The sequence below is a fragment of the Bufo bufo genome, chromosome 3 (genome assembly GCF_905171765.1).
Source record: "Bufo bufo chromosome 3, aBufBuf1.1, whole genome shotgun sequence".
Taxonomy (NCBI): Eukaryota; Metazoa; Chordata; class Amphibia; order Anura; family Bufonidae; genus Bufo; species Bufo bufo.
This window is the reverse complement of record NC_053391.1, coordinates 466,610,390-466,631,080: the sequence shown is the minus strand read 5'-3', so window position 1 is coordinate 466,631,080 and position 20,691 is coordinate 466,610,390. Positions and strand designations below refer to the sequence as shown.

Here is a 20,691-nt window from a genome sequence, read left to right as displayed (position 1 = left end):
CGCAAAACACATACGGAGATCTGAATGGAGCCTTATAGGGGGGGGGTGATCAATGACAGGGGGGTGATCACCCCATATAGACTCCCTGGTCACCCCCCTGTCATTGATCACCCCCCTGTCATTGATCACCCCCCTGTAAGGCTGCATTCAGATGTCTGTATGTTTTTTACAGATCCACGGATACATGGATCGGATCCGCAAAACACATACGGACATCTGAATAGAGCCTTATAGGGGGGTGATCAATGACAGGGGGTTGATCACCCCATATAGACTCCCTGGTCACCCCCCTGTCATTGATCACCCCCCTGTCATTGATCACCCCCATGTAAGGCTCCATTCAGACATTTTTTTGCCCAAGTTAGTGGAAATTTTTTTTTTTTTTTTTTACAAAGTCTCATATTCCACTAACTTGTGTCAAAAAATTAAATCTCACATGAAGTCACCATACCCCTCACGGAATCCAAACGCGTAAAATTTTTTAGACATTTATATTCCAAACTTCTTCTCACGCTTTAGGGCCCCTAGAATGCCAGGGCAGTATAAATACCCCACATGTGACCCCATTTCGGAAAGAAGACACCCCAAGGTATTCCTTGAGGGGCATATTGAGTCCATGAAAGATTGAAATTTTTGTCCCAAGTTAGCGGAAAGGGAGACTTTGTGAGAAAAAAAAAAATCAATTTCCGCTAACTTGTGCCAAAAAAAAAAAAAATTCTAGGAACTCGCCATGCCCCTCATTGAATACCTTGGGGTGTCTTCTTTCCAAAATGGGGTCACATGTGGGGTATTTTTACTGCCCTGGCATTTTAGGGGCCCTAAAGCGTGAGAAGAAGTCTGGGATCCAAATGTCTAAAAATGCCCTCATAAAAGGAATGTGGGCCCCTTTGCGCATCTAGGCTGCAAAAAAGTGTCACACATGTGGTATCACCGTACTCAGGAGAAGTTGGGCAATGTGTTTTGGGGTGTCATTTTACATATACCCATGCTGGGTGAGATAAATATCTTGGTCAAATGCCAACTTTGTATAGAAAAATGGGAAAAGTTGTCTTTTGCCGAGATATTTCTCTCACCCAGCATGAGTATATGTAAAAAGACACCCTAAAACACACTGCCCAACTTCTCCTGAATACGGCGATACCACATGTGTGACACTTTTTTGCAGCCTAGGTGGGCAAAGGGGCCCACATTCCAAAGAGCACCTTTAGGATTTCACAGGTCATTTACCTACTTACCACACATTAGGGCCCCTAGAATGCCAAGGCAGTATAACTACCCCACAAGTGACCCCATTTTGGAAAGAAGACACCCCAAGGTATTCCGTGAGGGGCATGGCGAGTTTCTAGAATTTTTTATTTTATGTCAAAAGTTAGCGGAAAATTATGATTTTTTTTTTTTTTCTTACAAAGTCTCATATTCCACTAACTTGTGACAAAAAATAAAAACTTCCATGAACTCACTATGCCCATACAGAAATACCTTGGGGTGTCTTCTTTCCAAAATGGGGTCACTTGTGGGGTAGTTATACTGCCCTGGCATTTTAGGGGCCCGAATGCGTGAGAAGTGGTTTGAAATCAAAATCTGTAAAAAATGGCCGGTGAAATCCGAAAGGTGCTCTTTGGAATGTGGGCCCCTTTGCCCACCTAGGCTGCAAAAAAGTGTCACACATCTGGTATTGCCGTACTCAGGAGAAGTTGGGCAATGTGTTTTGGGGTGTCATTTTACATATACCCATGCTGGGTGAGAGAAATATCTTGGCAAAAGACAACTTTTCCCATTTTTTTATACAATTTGACCGAGATATTTATCTCACCCAGCATGGGTATATGTAAAATGACACCCCAAAACACATTGCCCAACTTCTCCTGAGTACGGCAATACCAGATGTGTGACACTTTTTTGCAGCCTAGGTGGGCAAAGGGGCCCACATTCCAAAGAGCCACTTTCGGATTTCACCGGTCATTTTTTACAGATTTTGATTTCAAACTACTTCTCACGCATTCGGGCCCCTAAAATGCCAGGGCAGTATAACTACCCCACAAGTGACCCCATTTTGGAAAGAAGACACCCCAAGGTATTTCGTGATGGGCATAGTGAGTTCATGGAAGTTTTTATTTTTTGTCACAAGTTAGTGGAATATGAGACTTTGTAAGAAAAAAAAAAAAAATCATAATTTTCCGCTAACTTGTGACAAAAAATAAAAAATTCTAGGAACTCGCCATGCCCCTCACGGAATACCTTGGGGTGTCTTCTTTCCAAAATGGGGTCACTTGTGGGGTAGTTATACTGCCCTGGCATTCTAGGGGCCCTAATGTGTGGTAAGTAGTTTGAAATCAGAATCTGTAAAAAATGGCCGGTGAAATCCTAAAGGTGCTCTTTGGAATGTGGGCCCCTTTGCCCACCTAGGCTGCAAAAAAGTGTCACACATGTGGTATCGCCGTACTCAGGAGAAGTTGGGCAATGTGTTTTGGGGTGTCATTTTACATATACCCATGCTGGGTGAGATAAATATCTTGGTCAAATGCCAACTTTGTATAAAAAAAATGGGAAAAGTTGTCTTTTGCCAAGATATTTCTCTCACCCAGCATGGGTATAAGTAAAATGACACCCCAAAACACATTGCCCAACTTCTCCTGAGTACGGCGATACCACATGTGTCACACTTTTTTGCAGCCTAGGTGGGCAAAGGGGCCCACATTCCAAAGAGCACCTTTCGGATTTCACCGGGCATTTTTTACAGATTTTGATTTCAAACTACTTTGCACGCATTTGGGCCCCTAAAATGCCAGGCAGTATAACTACCCCACAAGTGACCCCATTTTGGAAAGAAGACACCCCAAGGTATTTCGTGATGGGCATAGTGAGTTCATGGTATAGAAGCAGGGTTGGGCGTCACTCAATATCGGGCATCAAATAGACAAAGACAGAATTAATGTCTGAAAGTTATCTTATATTTGCAACAAATTGTATAAAATTGCACATAAAATACATAAAATACTCTAAAACACACATATAGCCTCCTGGGAATCACTCATATAGCCTCCTGGCGATCGCTATGCTGAACCACTATATAAGTTGCCAGAGTCCATAATGTATCAATGTCCTTGAAAGTTCATGTAGCGATCAGCAAAAATGGAGATAAAAGGAAATTATATAATTCACAAGAGGTACTTTACCGCTCCTTCAGGCCGCTTGTTATCAGAAGTGCGTCTGCTCTACTTTGAGCTATGAGGACCTGTAAGTTCAGTCTTTTGCGTCGGAAGTTCCCCGTTCACTGGATAATGCTTTAGAATGTAGTCCGTAACTTTGACCTTCCAGGACCTTCCTGTGGCGTCCCACGTGGTGCCACTGAGGAAGAGGCGACTGACCTCGAAACGCGTATGGCTAAGAGACAGTGTGGGACAATATAAGGAAGATCTTCAGAATCACGGTCGGACGCTGTACAAGTTCAAAAACCCCGCCTGGAAATTGTAAGTCACCTGACCTATTCAGTGAAACCACGTGGGACGCCACAGGAAGGTCCTGGAAGGTCAAAGTTACGGACTACATTCTAAAGCATTATCCAGTGAACGGGGAACTTCCGACGCAAAAGACTGAACTTACAGGTCCTCATAGCTCAAAGTAGAGCAGACGCACTTCTGATAACAAGCGGCCTGAAGGAGCGGTAAAGTACCTCTTGTGAATTATATAATTTCCTTTTATCTCCATTTTTGCTGATCGCTACATGAACTTTCAAGGACATTGATACATTATGGACTCTGGCAACTTATATAGTGGTTCAGCATAGCGATCACCAGGAGGCTATATGAGTGATTCCCAGGAGGCTATATGTGTGTTTTAGAGTATTTTATGTATTTTATGTGCAATTTTATACAATTTGTTGCAAATATAAGATAACTTTCAGACATTAATTCTGTCTTTGTCTATTTGATGCCCGATATTGAGTGACGCCCAACCCTGCTTCTATACCGTTCACTCTATCAGCAACAGGGAGTGCTGAGTGGCAGTGCACCTATTCCATTAGTAATTAGTGAGTGAGCCACCAAACTTTACTACTGGCATAGTGAGTTCATGGAAGTTTTTATTTTTTGTCACAAGTTAGAGGAATATGAGACCTTGTAAGAAAAAATAAAAATAAAAATCATCATCATTTTCCGCTAACTTGTGACAAAAAATAAAAAGTTCTATGAACTCACTATGCCCATCAGCGAATACCTTAGGGTGTCTACTTTCCGAAATGGGGTCATTTGTGGGGTGTTTGTACTGTCTGGCCATTGTAGAACCTCAAGAAACATGACAGGTGCTCAGAAAGTCAGAGCTGCTTTTACATTTTTGTACCATAGTTTGTAAACGCTATAACTTTTATCCAAACCATTTTTTTTTTACCCAAACATTTTTTTTTTATCAAAGACATGTAGAACAATAAATTTAGAGAAAAATGTATATATGGATGTCGTTTTTTTTGCAAAATTTTACAACTGAAAGTGAAAAATGTCATTTTTTGCAAAAAAATCGTTAAATTTCGATTAATAACAAAAAATGTAAAAATGTCAGCAGCAATGAAATACCACCAAAGTTGCATGACCGAGCAATAAACGGTGAAAGTAGTGTAGGTCAGAAGTGTAAAAAGTGGCCTGGTCATTAAGGGTTTTTAAGCTAAGGGGGCTGAGGTGGTTAAACATCGCCCCTACGCCCTCCTGAAGTTTTCGCGCTCAGTATGTAAATACTGAGCATCCGAACAGGGAGGAGGAGACGCCAGCGTTTCTCAATGGGCGTCTCCTTCTCCCTGGCTGTGACGCTCTCCTTTGTGATTGGATCGCGGCACAGCCAGGGAGAAGGAGACACCTATTAAGAAACCCTGGCGTCTCCTCCTGCCTGTTCCGATGCTCAGTGTTAGCATACTGAGCGTGAAAACTTCAGGAGGGCGCAGCAGGGTGATGCTTGAAAAAAAAAAAAACGGGTGGCAGCATCAGCGGGTGTACCCCGCAAGTACAGGTATTTAGCTCCTATAAGTCAAACAGATGAAAGGTCCTCTTTAAAGGTTTTTTTTTAGATTCAGGATAGGTCATCAGTGTCCGATAGGTGGGGGTCCAACACCCGGGACCAATGCCGATCAGCTGAGAGGGCACCGGCCCTGTGAACACTGCAGCCTTCTCTCAGCTTTTCCTAGGCCAGTGACGACATGTTCATCAGTCATATGGCCTAGGCATAACTCTGCCCCAAAAAAGTGAATGGAGCTGAGCTGCGATAACAAGCACAGCTGCTATACAATGTACGGTGGTGTGCTTGGTAAGCTGCAAGAAGGCCACGGTGCTCACAGAAGTGCCGGTGTCTTCTCAGACAGCTGATTGGCGGGGGTCCCTGGTGTTGGACCCCCACTGATCAGATACTGATGACCTATTAGGTCATCAGTTATAAAATATTGGAAATCCCTTTTAAATACAATTTATACATTATCATACTGGTTTGATAAGACATTAAAATGACAGCCTTTATACCCCTATATGAAGATACTGGTTATCTATGTGTTGTTGAAAAATAAGGGGAACAGATGTTTAATAATGGCAACATCAGCCTAAGCAACTCTCAGCATGTTGTCAGTACAACCCACCTCTTGCACAGCCTAGAATACAACAATTGTACGGGAATCCCTGTCATAAGCTAGAATGTAAGACAGGATTTCCCTTCAGTCCGACCAAGGGCAATATAAACTATTTCCATATTACAATTGCAAGACACAGTAAGTGAACCCTTTGAAATTACTAAGAAAATGCTCAGATTTTTATCTAACTCACAATTATAGACAAACACAATCTAACTAAACTAATAACACACAAATACATGTCAATTCATGTCATTTATTGAGCACGTTGATTTAACATCCACAGTGCAGGGCTAAAAAGTAAGTGAACCCTTATTTAAAGGGAATGTATCATCAGAAAATGACCTAATGTTTAAATCAAATTTTTATTTTCTGTGTCAAAAAGTTTAACATAAAAACGTGATTTAAACATTATTCATTTCCTGATAACTAGAGATGAGCGAATTTCATATTTTGAATCTCTTTGCGGTTCGTTTTGTGGTATGTAGTGAAATGCATTATGGATTCCGTTATGGACTCCCCCACATAACGGAAACGGGACGGATCCGTTTTGCAGCCCATAGACTTCTAAAGGCATTCCGTTATGCATTCAGTCATGGAATTGCGTTATGGTCCGTGGTAACGGAATCCATAATGCAATTCACTAAATACCACAAAAGAATTTCAAAATATGAAATTCGCTCATCTCTACTGATGACCCATTCTGTATAACAACCTGGAGATTCTCCAGTAGCAGCAATCGCATCCACCAAACGTTTTCTGTAGCTGCAAATAGAATTTGCAAGACGTTGAGGAGAAATTTTGGAATACTTCACTGCAAAAATCAGTTAATCAATATTTCTGGGATGCCTTGTGGGCACCGCCATCTTTAGGTCATATCACAGCATCTCAATAGAGTTAAAGGGGTTCTCCGGGATTTATATATTGATGAACTACCCTCAGGATAGGATATCAATATCAGATAGGCAGGGGTCCGACTCTCTGCAGATCAGCTATTTGAGGAGGCTGCAGCGCTCCCCTGAGTTCCGCAGCCTCCTCGCAGCTTACCAAGCCCAGTGCTGTACATTATATAGTAGTTGTGCTTGGTATTGCAGCTTAGCCTCATTCAAGTGAGCTGCGCCTAGATCATGTGACCAACATGATGTCACATGGCCTAGGTAGAGGCCCAAGCCTCTTCGTACAGCTGATCAGTGGAGGCCCCTGGAGTCCGACCCCTCTGACCTCATACTGATGACCTACCCTGAGGATATGCTGTCAATATGTCAAATATCGGACAACCCTTTTAAGGTCATGACTCTGACTTGGCCAATACAAAACACAAATCTTTATCAACCATTTTTTAGTTGATTTACTTATATGTTTTGCGTCATTTTCTTGTTGCTTCAAACATCTCTTCCTCTTGAGATCATTCATGGCTACCATTACATTCTCCTGCACAACATTTCCATACACCTTAGAATTCATTGGTCCCTCCTGCAGGAAACGTTTGGTGGTGGAGAATGCTGCTAAATAAGAGCTGTGCCTCTTCACAGTATACCAAGTACAGCACCATACATCGTATTGCAGCTGTGCTTGGCATTGCAGCACAATCCTATCAACGTGAATGGGTCGGAGCTGCACAAAGCCTATGTGACTGATGGACATGGCGTTACAGACCAAGGAAGAGGCCCCTTAAGGCTCCATTCACACGTCCGTGGTGTGTTGCGGACCCGCAAATAGCGTATCCGCAACACACCCGCCCGGCACCCCTATAGAAATGCCTATTCTTGTCCGCGGACAAGAATAGGACATGTTCTATCTTTTGCTGAAGATCGGGGCCGCGCTCCGCAAATGCGGATGCTGACAGCACACTTTGTGCTGTCCGCATCCATTCCGTCCCCATAGAAAATGAATAGGTCCGCACCCGTTCCGCAAAATTACGGAACGGATGCGGACCCATTTGCGGACGTGTGAATGGAGCCTAAACCACCGCCACCCCCATGAAAGCAACCCCACCACCACCAACACACAATGAGCATCCCTAAGGCCTCATGCACACGACCGTTGTGTGCATCCGTGGCCGTTGTGCCGTTTTCCGTATTTTTTTCGCGGACCCATTGACTTTCAATGGGTCAGTGGAAAAATCGGAAAATGCACCGTTTTGCAGCCGCATCCGTGATCCGTGTTTCCTGTCCATCAAAAAAATAGGACCTGTCCTATTTTTTTGACGGACAACGGTTCACGGACCCATTCAAGTCAATGGGTCCGTGAAAGAACACGGATGCACACAAGATTGGCATCCGCGTCCGTGGCCGTAGGTTACTTTCATGCAGACGGATCCGAAGATCCGTCTGCATAAAAAGCTTTTTCAGAGATGAGTTTTCACTTCGTGAAAACTCAAATCGGACAGTATATTCTAACACAGAGGCGTTCCCATAGTGATGGGGACGCTTCTAGTTAGAATATACTACGAACTGTGTACATGACTGCCCCCTGCTGCCTGGCAGCACCCGATCTCTTACAGGGGGCTGTCATCCGCACAATTAACCCCTCAGGTGCTGCACCTGAGGGGTTAATTGTGCATATCATAGCCCCCTATAAGAGATCAGGGGCTGCCAGGCAGCAGGGGGCAGACCCCCTCCCTCCCCAGTTTGAATATCATTGGTGGCCAGTATGTGGCCCCCCCTCTATTGTAATTTCATTGGTGGCCAGTGTGCGGCCCCCCCCCTATTGTATTAATATCATTGGTGGCCAGTGTGCGGCCTCCCCTCTCCCCCCCCCCCCCCCCGATCATTGGTGGCAGCGGAGATTCCGATCGGAGTCCCAGTTTAATCGCTCTGGGGCTCCGATCGGTAACCATGGCAACCAGGATGCTACTGCAGGCCTGGTTGCCATGGTTACTTAGCAATATTACAATACTAGAAGCATCATACTTACCTGCTGCGCTGTCTGTGACCGGCCGGGAGCTCCTCCTACTGGTAAGTGACAGATCATTAAGCAATGCACCGCACAGACCTGTCACTTACCAGTAGGAGGAGCTCCCGGCCGGTCACAGACATCGCAGCAGGTAAGTATGATGCTTCTAATATTGTAATATTGCTAAGTAACCATGGCAACCAGGCCTGCAGTAGCGTCCTGGTTGCCATGGTTACCGATCGGAGCCCCAGAGCGATTAAACTGGGACTCCGATCGGAATCTCCGCTGCCACCAATGATTGGGGGGGAGGGGAGGCCGCACACTGGCCACCAATGATATTAATACAATAGAGGGGGGCTGCACACTGGCCACCAATGATAATACAATAAAGGGAGGGGGGCGGGCCCCTGCTGCCTGGCAGCCCCGGATCTCTTATAGGGGGCTATGATATGCACAATTAACCCCTCAGGTGCAGAACCTAAGGGGTTAATTGTGCGGATCACAGGCCCCTGTAAGAGATCGGGTGCTGCCAGGCAGCAGGGGGCAGTCATGTACACAGTTCGTAGTATATTCTAACTAGAAGCGTCCCCATCACTATGGGAACGCCTTTGTGTTAGAATATACTGTCGGTTCTGAGTTTTCACCAAGTGCTCAGAAAAAGCTTTTATGCAGACGGATCTTCGGATCCGTCTGTATGAAAGTAACCTACGGCCACGGATCACGGATGCCAATCTTGTATGCATCCGTGTTCTTTCACGGACCCATTGACTTGAATGGGTCCGTGAACCGTTGTCCGTCAAAAAAATAGGACAGGTCATATTTTTTTGACGGACAGGAAACACGGATTACGGATGCGGCTGCAAAACGGTGCATTTTCCGATTTTTCCACGGACCCATTGAAAGTCAATGGGTCCGCGAAAAAAATACGGAAAACGGCCACGGATGCACACAACGGTTGTGTGCATGAGGCCTTAGGCTGTCATTGTTCTGTAGCCACAATTTAGATTGTTTTTAAACAATATTGTGGCACTAGCTCTGACACATTGCAAAATACAACTCTTAGAAATGGGTCCCAGTGAAAGCTGTATACACCTGCAGCTTTGACTCCCGACCCGATTTGAGAGCTGTATTGCTTTATGTATTTCTCACAGATCTTAGTCTTATTTAACAGCTTAGATTGTCAGCTTTCAAACAATAGGTTCACATTTGTATGGAATACCCAGCCTGAGATATGGAGGATTAAAGTAGCCCTCCCACTTCAGCTGGCTGCGATTTCAGCCAGCCTGGAGGAGGGGGGCAGTGGATAGGATAGGTAATCAATATCTAAAAGAAATGTCACCAAAAATGTTATCTGTCAGTTAAAACCAGATATAAAACACATATCCTTTTTTTCTAATTTCTTTTTATTTTATGATTGCAGAATTTTTTTTAAATGACAGATTTTATTATTTTATTTCCTGAACATGATTATAGGGGCTGCCATCCTGCCTGAGCTGTTCTTAACAGCATTTAGAAAGCATTAAGAAAATTGCTTTACAGCAGCCCCATGGGCCATAAACACAATGGTCTGGAGGGGATCTCACTGACTTCTATTGGAGAGTTTTCTAGGCATGCTCTGTGATCTATGAAGAGGTCATTGTACAAGGAAAGAATAGATAAGCTTTGACAATGAGCTATTGTGAAAGGTGGTATTTACAGAATGAAGTACCGCACACCGCTGTCGTTGGTGCTAGCAAAAGACTTGTTAGTTGTAATCTGTTGTAGAAAAAATTGCTGCACACAGCTAGTTCAATTTGCCATTGATTAGTGAAATTTATTATTCACAATTATTTCATGTTGCATACATGTTCCAGTGGATGCCCATATATCTCAGAGTCACATTGCATGGACCGATCATATATCCTAGATGTCTGTTACCTCATGCCTCATCCTTAGGTTATCCTGTGATATTGAATAACCATTGATGTCTCTGGAATATCCTCTGGATTATTATTTCTCCTCATAATATTCCCCACTAAGGAGCAATGACCTTTATGAGTGTTTAGCACCCCCTTCTGGTATGCCTATGTAGTTTAACTAAGAATTTTGAATCATTTAAAGGGACACTGACAGGGCCAAAAAGCATATTTAGGTATATATATGACCGTACAGGTCTTATAAAGTGTATTAGAATCATCTAAGTATCCCCCCTGTCCACCTTATAACTACAGTAATCTGAAGTTTTATAACCTGCTTGAATCGGGTTCAATCTGCCCAAGGGGCGGTGTTTCACCTCAGCTTGCGCCCAGCCAGCCTCGCCACAACTGCCGTTTGAAGCGCCGCCCAGCTCATCAATATTCACTTCGCTGGGCGGCTACTAGTGTCCCCGGCCATCTTCAGCGCATGCGCCCGGCACCCTCACTGTCCGGGATCGCATCGCGCCTGCGCACAGTCTCATTCTCAGAGGCAACCTAAACTATGCATAAACTATATTCATTGGTGGCGCAGTAGCCACAGACCCTCCCCTCCTCCTCCCTGCTATCAGCCGATTGGTGGCAGCGGCACAGGGGGGAGGGACTGCATCCTTCTCCCCTGTGCTGTTGAGAAGAACATGGCACGCACTGACAGCAGCGCGTCCCATGTCAGTTTAATGTGAAAGCAGCAGAGCAGCGGAGGGTCTAGGCGCAAATGGCGACAAGACTACAAAGTCTTGTCGCCATTTAGCAATTCTAAGTCGCATTGGTGACCATTTTGGTCGCCATCTGGAGCCCTGCATGGGGTATCTGGGAAGGATCTCATAAAGGTTTCAGCTCTCTAGGACGTACTGTTCTTGAAATATTCCCAAAAAATGCAAATATGGCACCATCACATGACCCGTATTAGCCAATAGGAGCTTGCAGCTCTTTTACTCATATCCTAACGGACAAACACGCAGTCACACGACCCTTATTACCCAACAGAAGCTCGCAGGTCCTTCAATCTTCACCTCACACAGTTTTACGCCAGGTTTCCATAACCACTCAGCCATTTTCTTTTACCGTTATAGGTCACTTTTAAGGGGATAGGGCGCTGTGGAGGTCACAGTTAAGGGGGTGGATCACTGTGGAGGTCACTGTTAGGCTCCTTTCACACAAGCGAGTATTCCGCGCGGATGCGATGCGTGAGTTGAACGCATTGCACCCGCACTAAATGCTGACCCATTCATTTCTATGGGGCTGTGCACACGAGCGGTGATTTTCACGCATCACTTGTCCGTTGCGTGAAAATCGCAGCATGCTCCTCTTTGTGCGTTTTTCACGTAACGCAGGCCCCATAGAAATGAATGGGGTTGCGTGAAAATCGCAAGCATCCGCAAGCAAGTGCGGATGCGGTGCGATTTTCACGCACGGTTGCTAGGTGACGATCGGGATGGGGACCATTATTATTTCCCCTTATAACATGGTTATAAGGGAAAATAATAGCATTCTGAATACAGAATGCATAGTAGAATAGGGCTGGAGGGGTTAAAAAAAATAAAAAATAATTTAACTCACCTTAATCCACTTGTTCGCGCAGCCGGCATCTCTTCTGTCTTCATCTGTGCTGTGAGCAATAGGACCTTTGATGACGTCACTACGCTCATCACATGATCCATCACCATGGTAATGGATCATGTGATGAACGCAGTGATGTCATCAAAGGTCCTATTGCTCACAGATGAAGACAGAAGAGATGCCGGCTGCGCGAACAAGTGGATTAAGGCGAGTTAAATATTTTTATTTTTTATTTTTTTTAACCCCTCCAGCCCTATTGTACTATGCATTCTGTATTCAGAATGCTATTATTTTCCCTTATAACTATGTTATAAGGGGAAATAATACAATCTACACTACAACTAACCCAAACCTGAACTTCTGTAAAGAAGTTCGGGTCTGGGTACCACAGTCGGTTTTTTATCACGCGCGTGCAAAACACATTGCATCCGTGCGATAAAAAATGAACATCGGAACGCAATCGCAGTCAAAACTGACTGCAATTGCGTTCCTACTCGCACGGGTTTGCCACAATGCACCGGGACGCATCCGGACACGCCCGTGTGAAAGAGGCCTTAAGGAGGCAGGGCGCTATGGAGGTCAGGAGCGGTGGAGGGCGGGCAGCTGTGGAGGCATGGATTGGCCTCCTGGGCAACCTTGGAAAAAATCCAATAAACACACAAACAGGCAGGACAAAACAGAGATCCAGTTAATACCAAAGGGTTCACTTACTTTTTCTTGCACTGTATAATAAATATTTGGTGTGTTAGTATTTCTGGCATGATGCTGGTCTACGTTTAAAAAAAACCTTATATTATGAATAGGGATGAGCGAATTGACTACGGATGAAACATCCGAAGTTGATTCGCACAAAACTTCGTTCTAATACTGTACAGAGCAGGAGCTCCATATAATTTAGAATGTATTGGCTCCGATGAGCCGAAGTTATTGCTTCGCGAAGTCTCGCGAGAACAACTTCATAAATGAATTTGTACTGTAAAAAAACATTTCCCGAACTCTGGTTCGGTTCCAAGGTACCACTCGATTCGCTCATCCCTAATTATGAATAATGACAGGATTATACTGAAGATAAATTCCTTAACTCTGATGTATTACAATAAACTACAAACAAATTAATGCTGCACAGGACTATAAAACAGTCATGTTCTGAAGAGCAGATGTGCTCAATATCCATGAACGCCTGGACTTCTGCTGTGTCAGCAAAATGTATCTAACGTAATCCTGTGTGTTGGTGTCACCAGCACAGCACCAGCAACTGACCTGACTCTGTATCCATATGTGAAAAAGAACCGATAAACTTTCCATATCTGTTGCCCATTGACAGGACATCAAAATACACATTTCCTGAAAAGGAGAAAGGAAGGGCAGTTAAAACACTGAAAGAATCACTAGCAGAGCTCAAAACAATTCTAGCCTTATATCTGAAATATTCCCTGGGATTTAGATGCACTTACTGGACTTCTCAAGGACTCCACATTTTTACAACATGCAGGCCAATTATATCTAGGGGAAGAGAAGAGTCACAGCTATAAAAGTTGGACCATACCACCTATGCTAAAAGAATAAGTGGACTAGACATGGCATTTACTTTGTACATATTGGCTGGTAGCATCACTTCTAAACAATATGGACAAGTCTCATCTTTTTTTTTGTGAATATCTGTACACAGCTGCAGCCAGCAGAGGTGATGGGGTAAGGTCCTACGGGGAAAGACCATCAATAAGTGCCGAGTATGGGTCCAATGTGTATTCCTAGAAAACTCATCTAACTCCCTAACAGTTTTTCCCAAGCTCTGCTCTGACATTGAAAAGGACCTAACAGTTCAGCCGAAGCAGAGCTTGGGCAGCAGGGCGAGTAAGGACGGCTGCTTTAACCCATCATATCTCCTGTAGTAGATAGAGATATACAGTATGTCTGGTCTTGTTTAAATGCTGGCACTCTAAGCTTTAACATAAGATCACAACATTATCTCCTCTACATCTGGATATATAAGGGCATAATAATTAAGATCGGCATTTAAGACACCAGTCTTAATAACCCCTATACCTGGCGGTGGATCCGCCGGAGTTATCAAGAGGCGCCGGCTTCTACACAACTTTGGCAGATCCTCCCCCACTTCAGAGCTATCTTATATTTAGACCATTTTCTATGCATAAAACAGGCGTAGAAAATGGTAAATGAGACGGGCCTGCTGGCACGTCCCCTTCCCCTCCACACCCACTTTTTTAGACCTGGCATGAGCGGGGAGAAGTCACAGATTGCGTTGCAAAGGACCTAATTTAGGTGTATTTCTGTTTGATAAATGAGCCCCATAGACTTTAGAAATCAGTTTGGAAGTGATAGCAGCTGAAAGTGAAAGTACAAATTAAAAAAGGTTTCTGCTGCTTTCACTCTGGACCCAAATTGCTAAAGGCAATACTTCCTGATGTATAGCAGCTAAGTAGATTGTCAGATTTCAAACAAGACCATGCTCACATCTGTCGCTGCTACAAAGCCAGAGATATAAACAGGATTTAAACAGCCCTCTCCCCTTCAGCTGGTAGCCTGCCTGGAGGTGTGTGGTTGGGGGGGGGGGTTGACACCCTGCAGTAGTAGAGAAAAAATATCTTCTTTCATGACCCCAGGTGGAGGGTAGCATGGACTTTCCATTTACACTGTTCCTCCTGTCCATATCCTCTCTTTACCACACAATAAAAGAACATTTTTCAAAACTGGTGCAAAAGAAAGCCGACTTAGTTGCCCCTAGAAACCAATCAGATTAATATTTCATTTTCCAAAGAAGCTCGGGAAAATGAAAGGATCAATCTGGTTGCTATGGGCAACCAGGCCAATTTATCTTTTCACCAGTTTTGATAAATCTCCCCAATATGCAGACTGCTTCTCTCTTTCTGCTGCAGCTCTTTCCCTATCACAGATCAGGAGGCAGTTGAAGGATAAAACTGAGCATGTGTGGCCTTCTCAGTGAGCAGGTCAAAGAAATAAGAAGAAAAATGAACAGCAGGTGACGCTACACAAATACCTTTTATTGAATAACTCAGTGGCTATGCAAAAATTTTAATTACATGCAATTACAAAAGTATTTAGATCAAGGTGCTGGTTTGAAAATTGTAGAATATTTATTGTGGGACAACCCCTTTAACCAGTACTCACAAAATATAAAAATACAAAGATCTTAGGCTGGCCAAACACATCAGATAGCTATTGGCTGAACACTTGTTCATCCAACAGCTCTCTCTCCTAAACCCTTCATACACATGCATGCCCTGCTTGCCTGAGCATGCCGGTGTCTGGGTAATGCCACAGCCAGTCTGAAGGCCCTTATACACTGATAGATGGCTGGTCAGTCCCACCAAAATCAGTGGCATTAACCAATATACTATACTAAAATATTCTTCCGGTGGTAAAACAGATATTCACAATCATGGCATATAAAACAGTTCACATGCTTCTCGAGGGTATTTCAGCCTAGCTTGAAATTACTGGGAATGCTGCAGACTTGCTGTATTAAAAATTAAATGTTTGGTCATGCAACTATGTTGTCATTGTCAGCCATGGTATAGGCCACAATTGTCATTAATATGCAACCACAACACGGGTTGTGCAAGAATAGGGTTGTTTTTGGCAACCCCCCCATTCTGCTGGACCTGAAAAGGCAAGATGGCTTGCCTGCTTCCCGGCACTGGCTCCCCACTCCTTCATCTGCAGGCCTGCGGTGCTCCATCGATGTCAACATCCGGTTTGACATCACCGCACCCAATCACTGGCTGCTGTGATATCCATCTCCCTTTGCGTCATGTGAGCCAGCGATTGGCTACGGTGATGTCAAACTGGATGTTGACATCCATGGAGCCCAGCAGAGCATCGCAGGCCTGAAAAAGAAAGAGCGGGGAGCTGGTGCTGGGAAGCAGGTAAGTCATCTTCCCTTTTGCACAATCATTGACTCTCCAGTTCAAGAAAAAATCATTTACATTAACTGGAGAATGAACCAAACACTTACCTGGTGATCTCCTTTTCGACTTTTTAGCTGTAGGTCTACCAATTTCTGGACTACTCTTCTGTCATACAAGATGGCCGCATGGCTTCTCAGACTACCTGATGTACACTGTGCATCAGTAGTGCAAAACACTTCCTGCTTGTCCAACCCTGCTCACGTGAACACTCCTGGCCATTGTGAGGGTAGCAGGAAGTGTCTTGGACTACCAAATGTAAACTACGCATCAGATAGTCTGAGACGCAGTGTGGCCATCTTGGATGGCAGAAGAGGGGCCCGGGAATCATTGGATCTACTGCTGAAACGATGAAAAGAAGGGCCACCATGTAAGTGTTCAGTTAGAAAAAAATCATATTAACTCATGAAAGAACAGAAGGGTCAATGGGTCCACAGTCTGTATTTTGCAGACAAGTATAGGACATGTCCTGTCTATTTGCGTAATGGACATACGGATGCGGAAAGCACACGGAACATCTGAGTTCTTTCTGCATCTGTACGTCCGTTCTGCAAAAAGATAGAACATGTCCGCCAAATGCAGACCATGGGACCATTAAAAACAATGTTTGTGTGCATGGGGCTTTATGCAGCTTTCATGATCTCAGCCTCCACCAATGACATGAATCTTTGCTGGGGGAAGAGCGGGATGGGGTGGGGGGAGTGTTGGCCTCCTGAATACAGTGACTCCACTGTAGACTTTCTTCTTGGCCATCATACAAATAGAAAAATATTTTTGGATAATAATGAGGATACTATGCTGCTCATAAAAAGGACCCTATTTCATGACAAATCTACGGTACTTCAAATTCTTTCTGCTTGCACAACTCAGACCTGAAATTTAATGAAACATTCCCAGGTACTTTTACAGCATCAAACTGCTCAAACATATATGTAAAAGTCTGTAACAGCAAGAACGTTATAGCTATTGCAGAAAAATGTTTATTCTGCCTCCAAAAATATTAACAATCGGGGGTTGATTTTACTTAGCAATAAGTGCTAGATATACTAACTACATCCCACTACTTGCCTGACATGTCAATGAAGTGATAAGTAGACTGCTGGAAAATTGTCATGAAAAAAATCTCTCACATTCTATATAGGCAGATGGTGTTGATCAGTAGTGAAATACTCAATTTTATTAACTTTAAAAAAAAAATTAACTGAAGTTTAAAAAAAATTGATGGATATATTTGCAAGTTTAATTTAAATAAGAAATTTTCTGGGACTCTGTAGTAATATTAATCAATGGTAGAAAGCAAAAAAACATCTCTTCTGTTTCACATAAGCGAGAATTCCGCGGGGGTGCAATGTGGGCTGTTCAGATGAGCGGTGATTTTCACGCATCACTTGTGCGTTGTGTGAAAATCGCAGCATGTTCTATATTCAGCGTTTTTCACGCAACGCAGGCCCCATAGAAATGAATGGGTCTCCGTGAAAATCGCAAGCATCCGCAAGTAAGTGCGGATGCGGTGCGATTTTCACGCATGGTTGCTAGGAGATTATAAGGATGAAAGCAACCCCGGACCCCATTAAAGTCTATTCACTGTATTATTTTCTCTTATAACATGGTTATAAGGGAAAATAATAGCACTCTTTATATAGAATGCTTACTAAAATGTGGCTTGAGGGGTTAAAAAAATAAAATAAAAATGTACTCACCTCATCCACTTGTTCATGCAGCCGGCATCGTCTTCTTTCTTCTTCTTTCAGGACTCTATCTTCATTCAGCAGGACCTGCGCTGATGTCACCGCACTCACCACGTGGGGAGCACGATTACACCATCAAGGGTCCTTTGGCAGGTCCTGAAAGAAGACGATGCCGGCTGCACGAACAAGGGGATGAGGTGAGTTAATTTTATTTTTTTTTTAACCCCTCAAGCCACATTTTACTAAGCATTCTGTATTAAGAATGCTATTATTTTCCCTTATAACCATGTTATAAAGGAAAATAATAAAATCTACAGAACACCTAACCTAAACCCGAACTTCAGTGAAGAAGTCCGGGTTCGAGTTTGGGTACCACATTCAGTTTTTTCTCACGTGCATGCAAAACGCATTGCACTCGCGTGGAAAAAACTGAACATCGGAACGCAATCGCAGTTAAAACTGACTGCAACTGCGCGCCTACTCGTGTGGTTTTCCCACAATGCACACGCGACGCATCCGGAGCAAATCTGGGATGCCCGTGTTAAAGAGGCCTTAAAGGGAACAAGTCTTAAATGGAACCTGTCACTATGAAAATGCAGTGTAATCTGCAGGCAGCATGTTACAGAGCACAAGGAGCTGAGCAGATATATAGTTTTAGATTTTATATATATATATATATATATATATATACATATACAGTGAGGAACAGAAGTATTTGAACACCCTGCAATTTGCAAGTTCTCCCACTTAGAAATCATGGAGGGGTCTGAAATTCACATTGTAGGTGCATTCTGCATTCCCACTCTGAGAGACAGAATAAAAATAAAAAAATCAGGAAATCACATTGTATGATTTTTAAAGAATTTATTTGTCTCGCACTGCTGAACATAAGTATTTGAACACCTGGCAATCAGCAAGATTTCGGGCTCTCAAATACATGTTACTGTGCCTTAAAAAGGCCACCTCTACTCCACTCATAAATCTAACTTAGTAGCACCTGTCTGAGCTCTTTAAGGACACCTGTCCGAGCTCTTTAAAGACACCTGTCCACCCCACAGTCAGTCAGACGCCAACTATTACCATGGGCAAGACCAAAGAGCTGTCAAAAGACACCAGAGACAAAATTGTGGACCTCCACAAGTCTGGAAAGTGTTACGGGGCAATTGCCAAGCAGCTTGGTAAAAAAAGATCAACTGTTGGAGCAATTGTTAGAAAATGGAAGAGGCTAAAGACGACTGTCAGTCTCCCTTGGCCTGGGGCTCCATACAAGATCTCACCTCGTGGGGTATCACTGATGATAAGAAAGGTGAGGAATCAGCCCAGAAATACAAGGGAGGAGCTGGTTAATGACATGAAGAGAGCTGGGACCACAGTTCCAAAGGTCACTGTCGGTAGAACACTACGCCGTCATGGTTTCAAATCGTGCATTGCACGGAAGGTTCCCCTGCTCAAGTCATCACATGTCCAGGCCCGTCTGAAGTTTGCCAATGACCATCTGTATGATCCAGAGGAGGCATGGGAGAAAGTCATGTGGTCAGAGGAGACCAAAGTATAACTTTTTGGTCTAAACTTCACTCATCGTGTTTGGAGGAAAAAGAAGGATGAGTTGCATCCCAAGAACACCATCCCTACTGTAAAACATGGGGGTGGTAACATCATGCTTTGGGGGTGCTTTTCTGCGAAGGGGACAGGACGACTGCACTGTACTAAGGAGAGGATGAATGGGGCCATTTATGAGATTCTGAGCAACAACCTCCTTCCCTCAGTCAGAGCATTGAAGATGGGGTCGTGGCTGGGTCTTCCAACATGGCAACGACCCGAAGCACACAGCCAGGATAACCAAGGAGTGGCTCTGTAAGAAGCATATCAAGGTTCTGGAGTGGCCTAGCCAGTCTCCAGACCTAAATCCAATAGAACATCTTTGGAGGGAGCTGAAACTCTGTGTTGCTCAGCGACAGCGACGAAACCTGACAGATCTAGAGGAGATCTGTGTGAAGGAGTAGGCCAAAATGCCTGTTGCAGTGTGTGCAAACCTGGTCAAGAACTACAGGAAATGTTTGACCTCCGTAATTGTAAACAAAGGCTTCTGTACCAAATATTAACACTGATTTTCTTAGGTGTTCAAATACTTATGTTCAGCAGTGCAAGACAAATAAATTCTTTAAAAATCATACAATGTGATTTTCTGAATTTTTTTTATTTTATTCTGTCTCTCAGAGTGGGAATGCACCTACAATGTGAATTTCAGACCCCTCCATGATTTCTAAGTGGGAGAACTTGCAAAATCGCAGGGTGTTCAAATACTTCTTTTCCTCACTGTATATACACACATACACATACACACACACACATACATTATGGAAAAACATTTAGCAAAACGTTTAATCCATCTAAATTAATTTTTCTAAGCTCAGTAGCCAAGTGGGTGGTCTCACTGGTGACTGGCAGCCTTCCATGTATAAGTTTGTATACACAGATAGCTGTCAATCACTGGTAAAGCCGGCCACGTGGCTACTGAGCTCAGAAAGTGCAGAGATTTCAGTGAATTAATTATGAACTTTGATGACTCGTTTCCCATAAAACTACAGATCAATCTGCTCAGCCCCTGCTGCTCTATAACTGATGCCTGAAAGTCTAAAACTAGTGGAGACAGTCCAGGTGAAAAGGCTTTCCAGTGCTATAGGACAACAACTTTGCTATTTTACTTTGTGTGCCTTTGTCAAGGAGGACACTTCTGAACTCTTACCATGTGAGGTGGCGTAAGCATGTCCATTAGAAATGATCTGCTGGATAAAGGATAGGATCTGTGGAATGTGTTCAGTAACTCGCATATATATCGTAGGGGGGAGAACCTATAGAAAGGCAAGAACATAATAAAAAAATAATAAAAAGTAGGACACAGTCCTCATAGTCCAAGAACTGTAAACCTGCACTAACACACGTAGAGGATATCAGCAGGGAATGAGAAATTAAGAGTCAGAGATGAACTTTAGAGAGCACAAGCAGAGAAGAATGAATCCTACTGTCACCTTAGTATTCCCAATACC

The 20,691-nt window shown here is 43.7% G+C and overlaps 1 protein-coding gene across 2 annotated transcripts in view; it reads right to left on the bottom strand.

The window, feature by feature from the left end:
- The window catches only part of CARS2 (cysteinyl-tRNA synthetase 2, mitochondrial), a 102,255-nt gene that overhangs the window by 39,825 nt on the left and 41,739 nt on the right, over positions 1 to 20,691 (bottom strand). The window contains exons 5-6 of one of the 2 annotated variants that reach the window (XM_040425218.1): positions 20,391 to 20,496; positions 13,270 to 13,353 (exon numbers count right to left, since the gene is read on the bottom strand). In XM_040425218.1, coding sequence (XP_040281152.1) covers positions 13,270 to 13,353; positions 20,391 to 20,496 — 190 coding nt within the window. Of the gene's footprint in view, positions 1 to 13,269; positions 13,354 to 13,463; positions 13,499 to 20,390; positions 20,497 to 20,691 lie in introns of those variants that run through there. The other variant, XM_040425219.1, reaches the window with a different exon arrangement.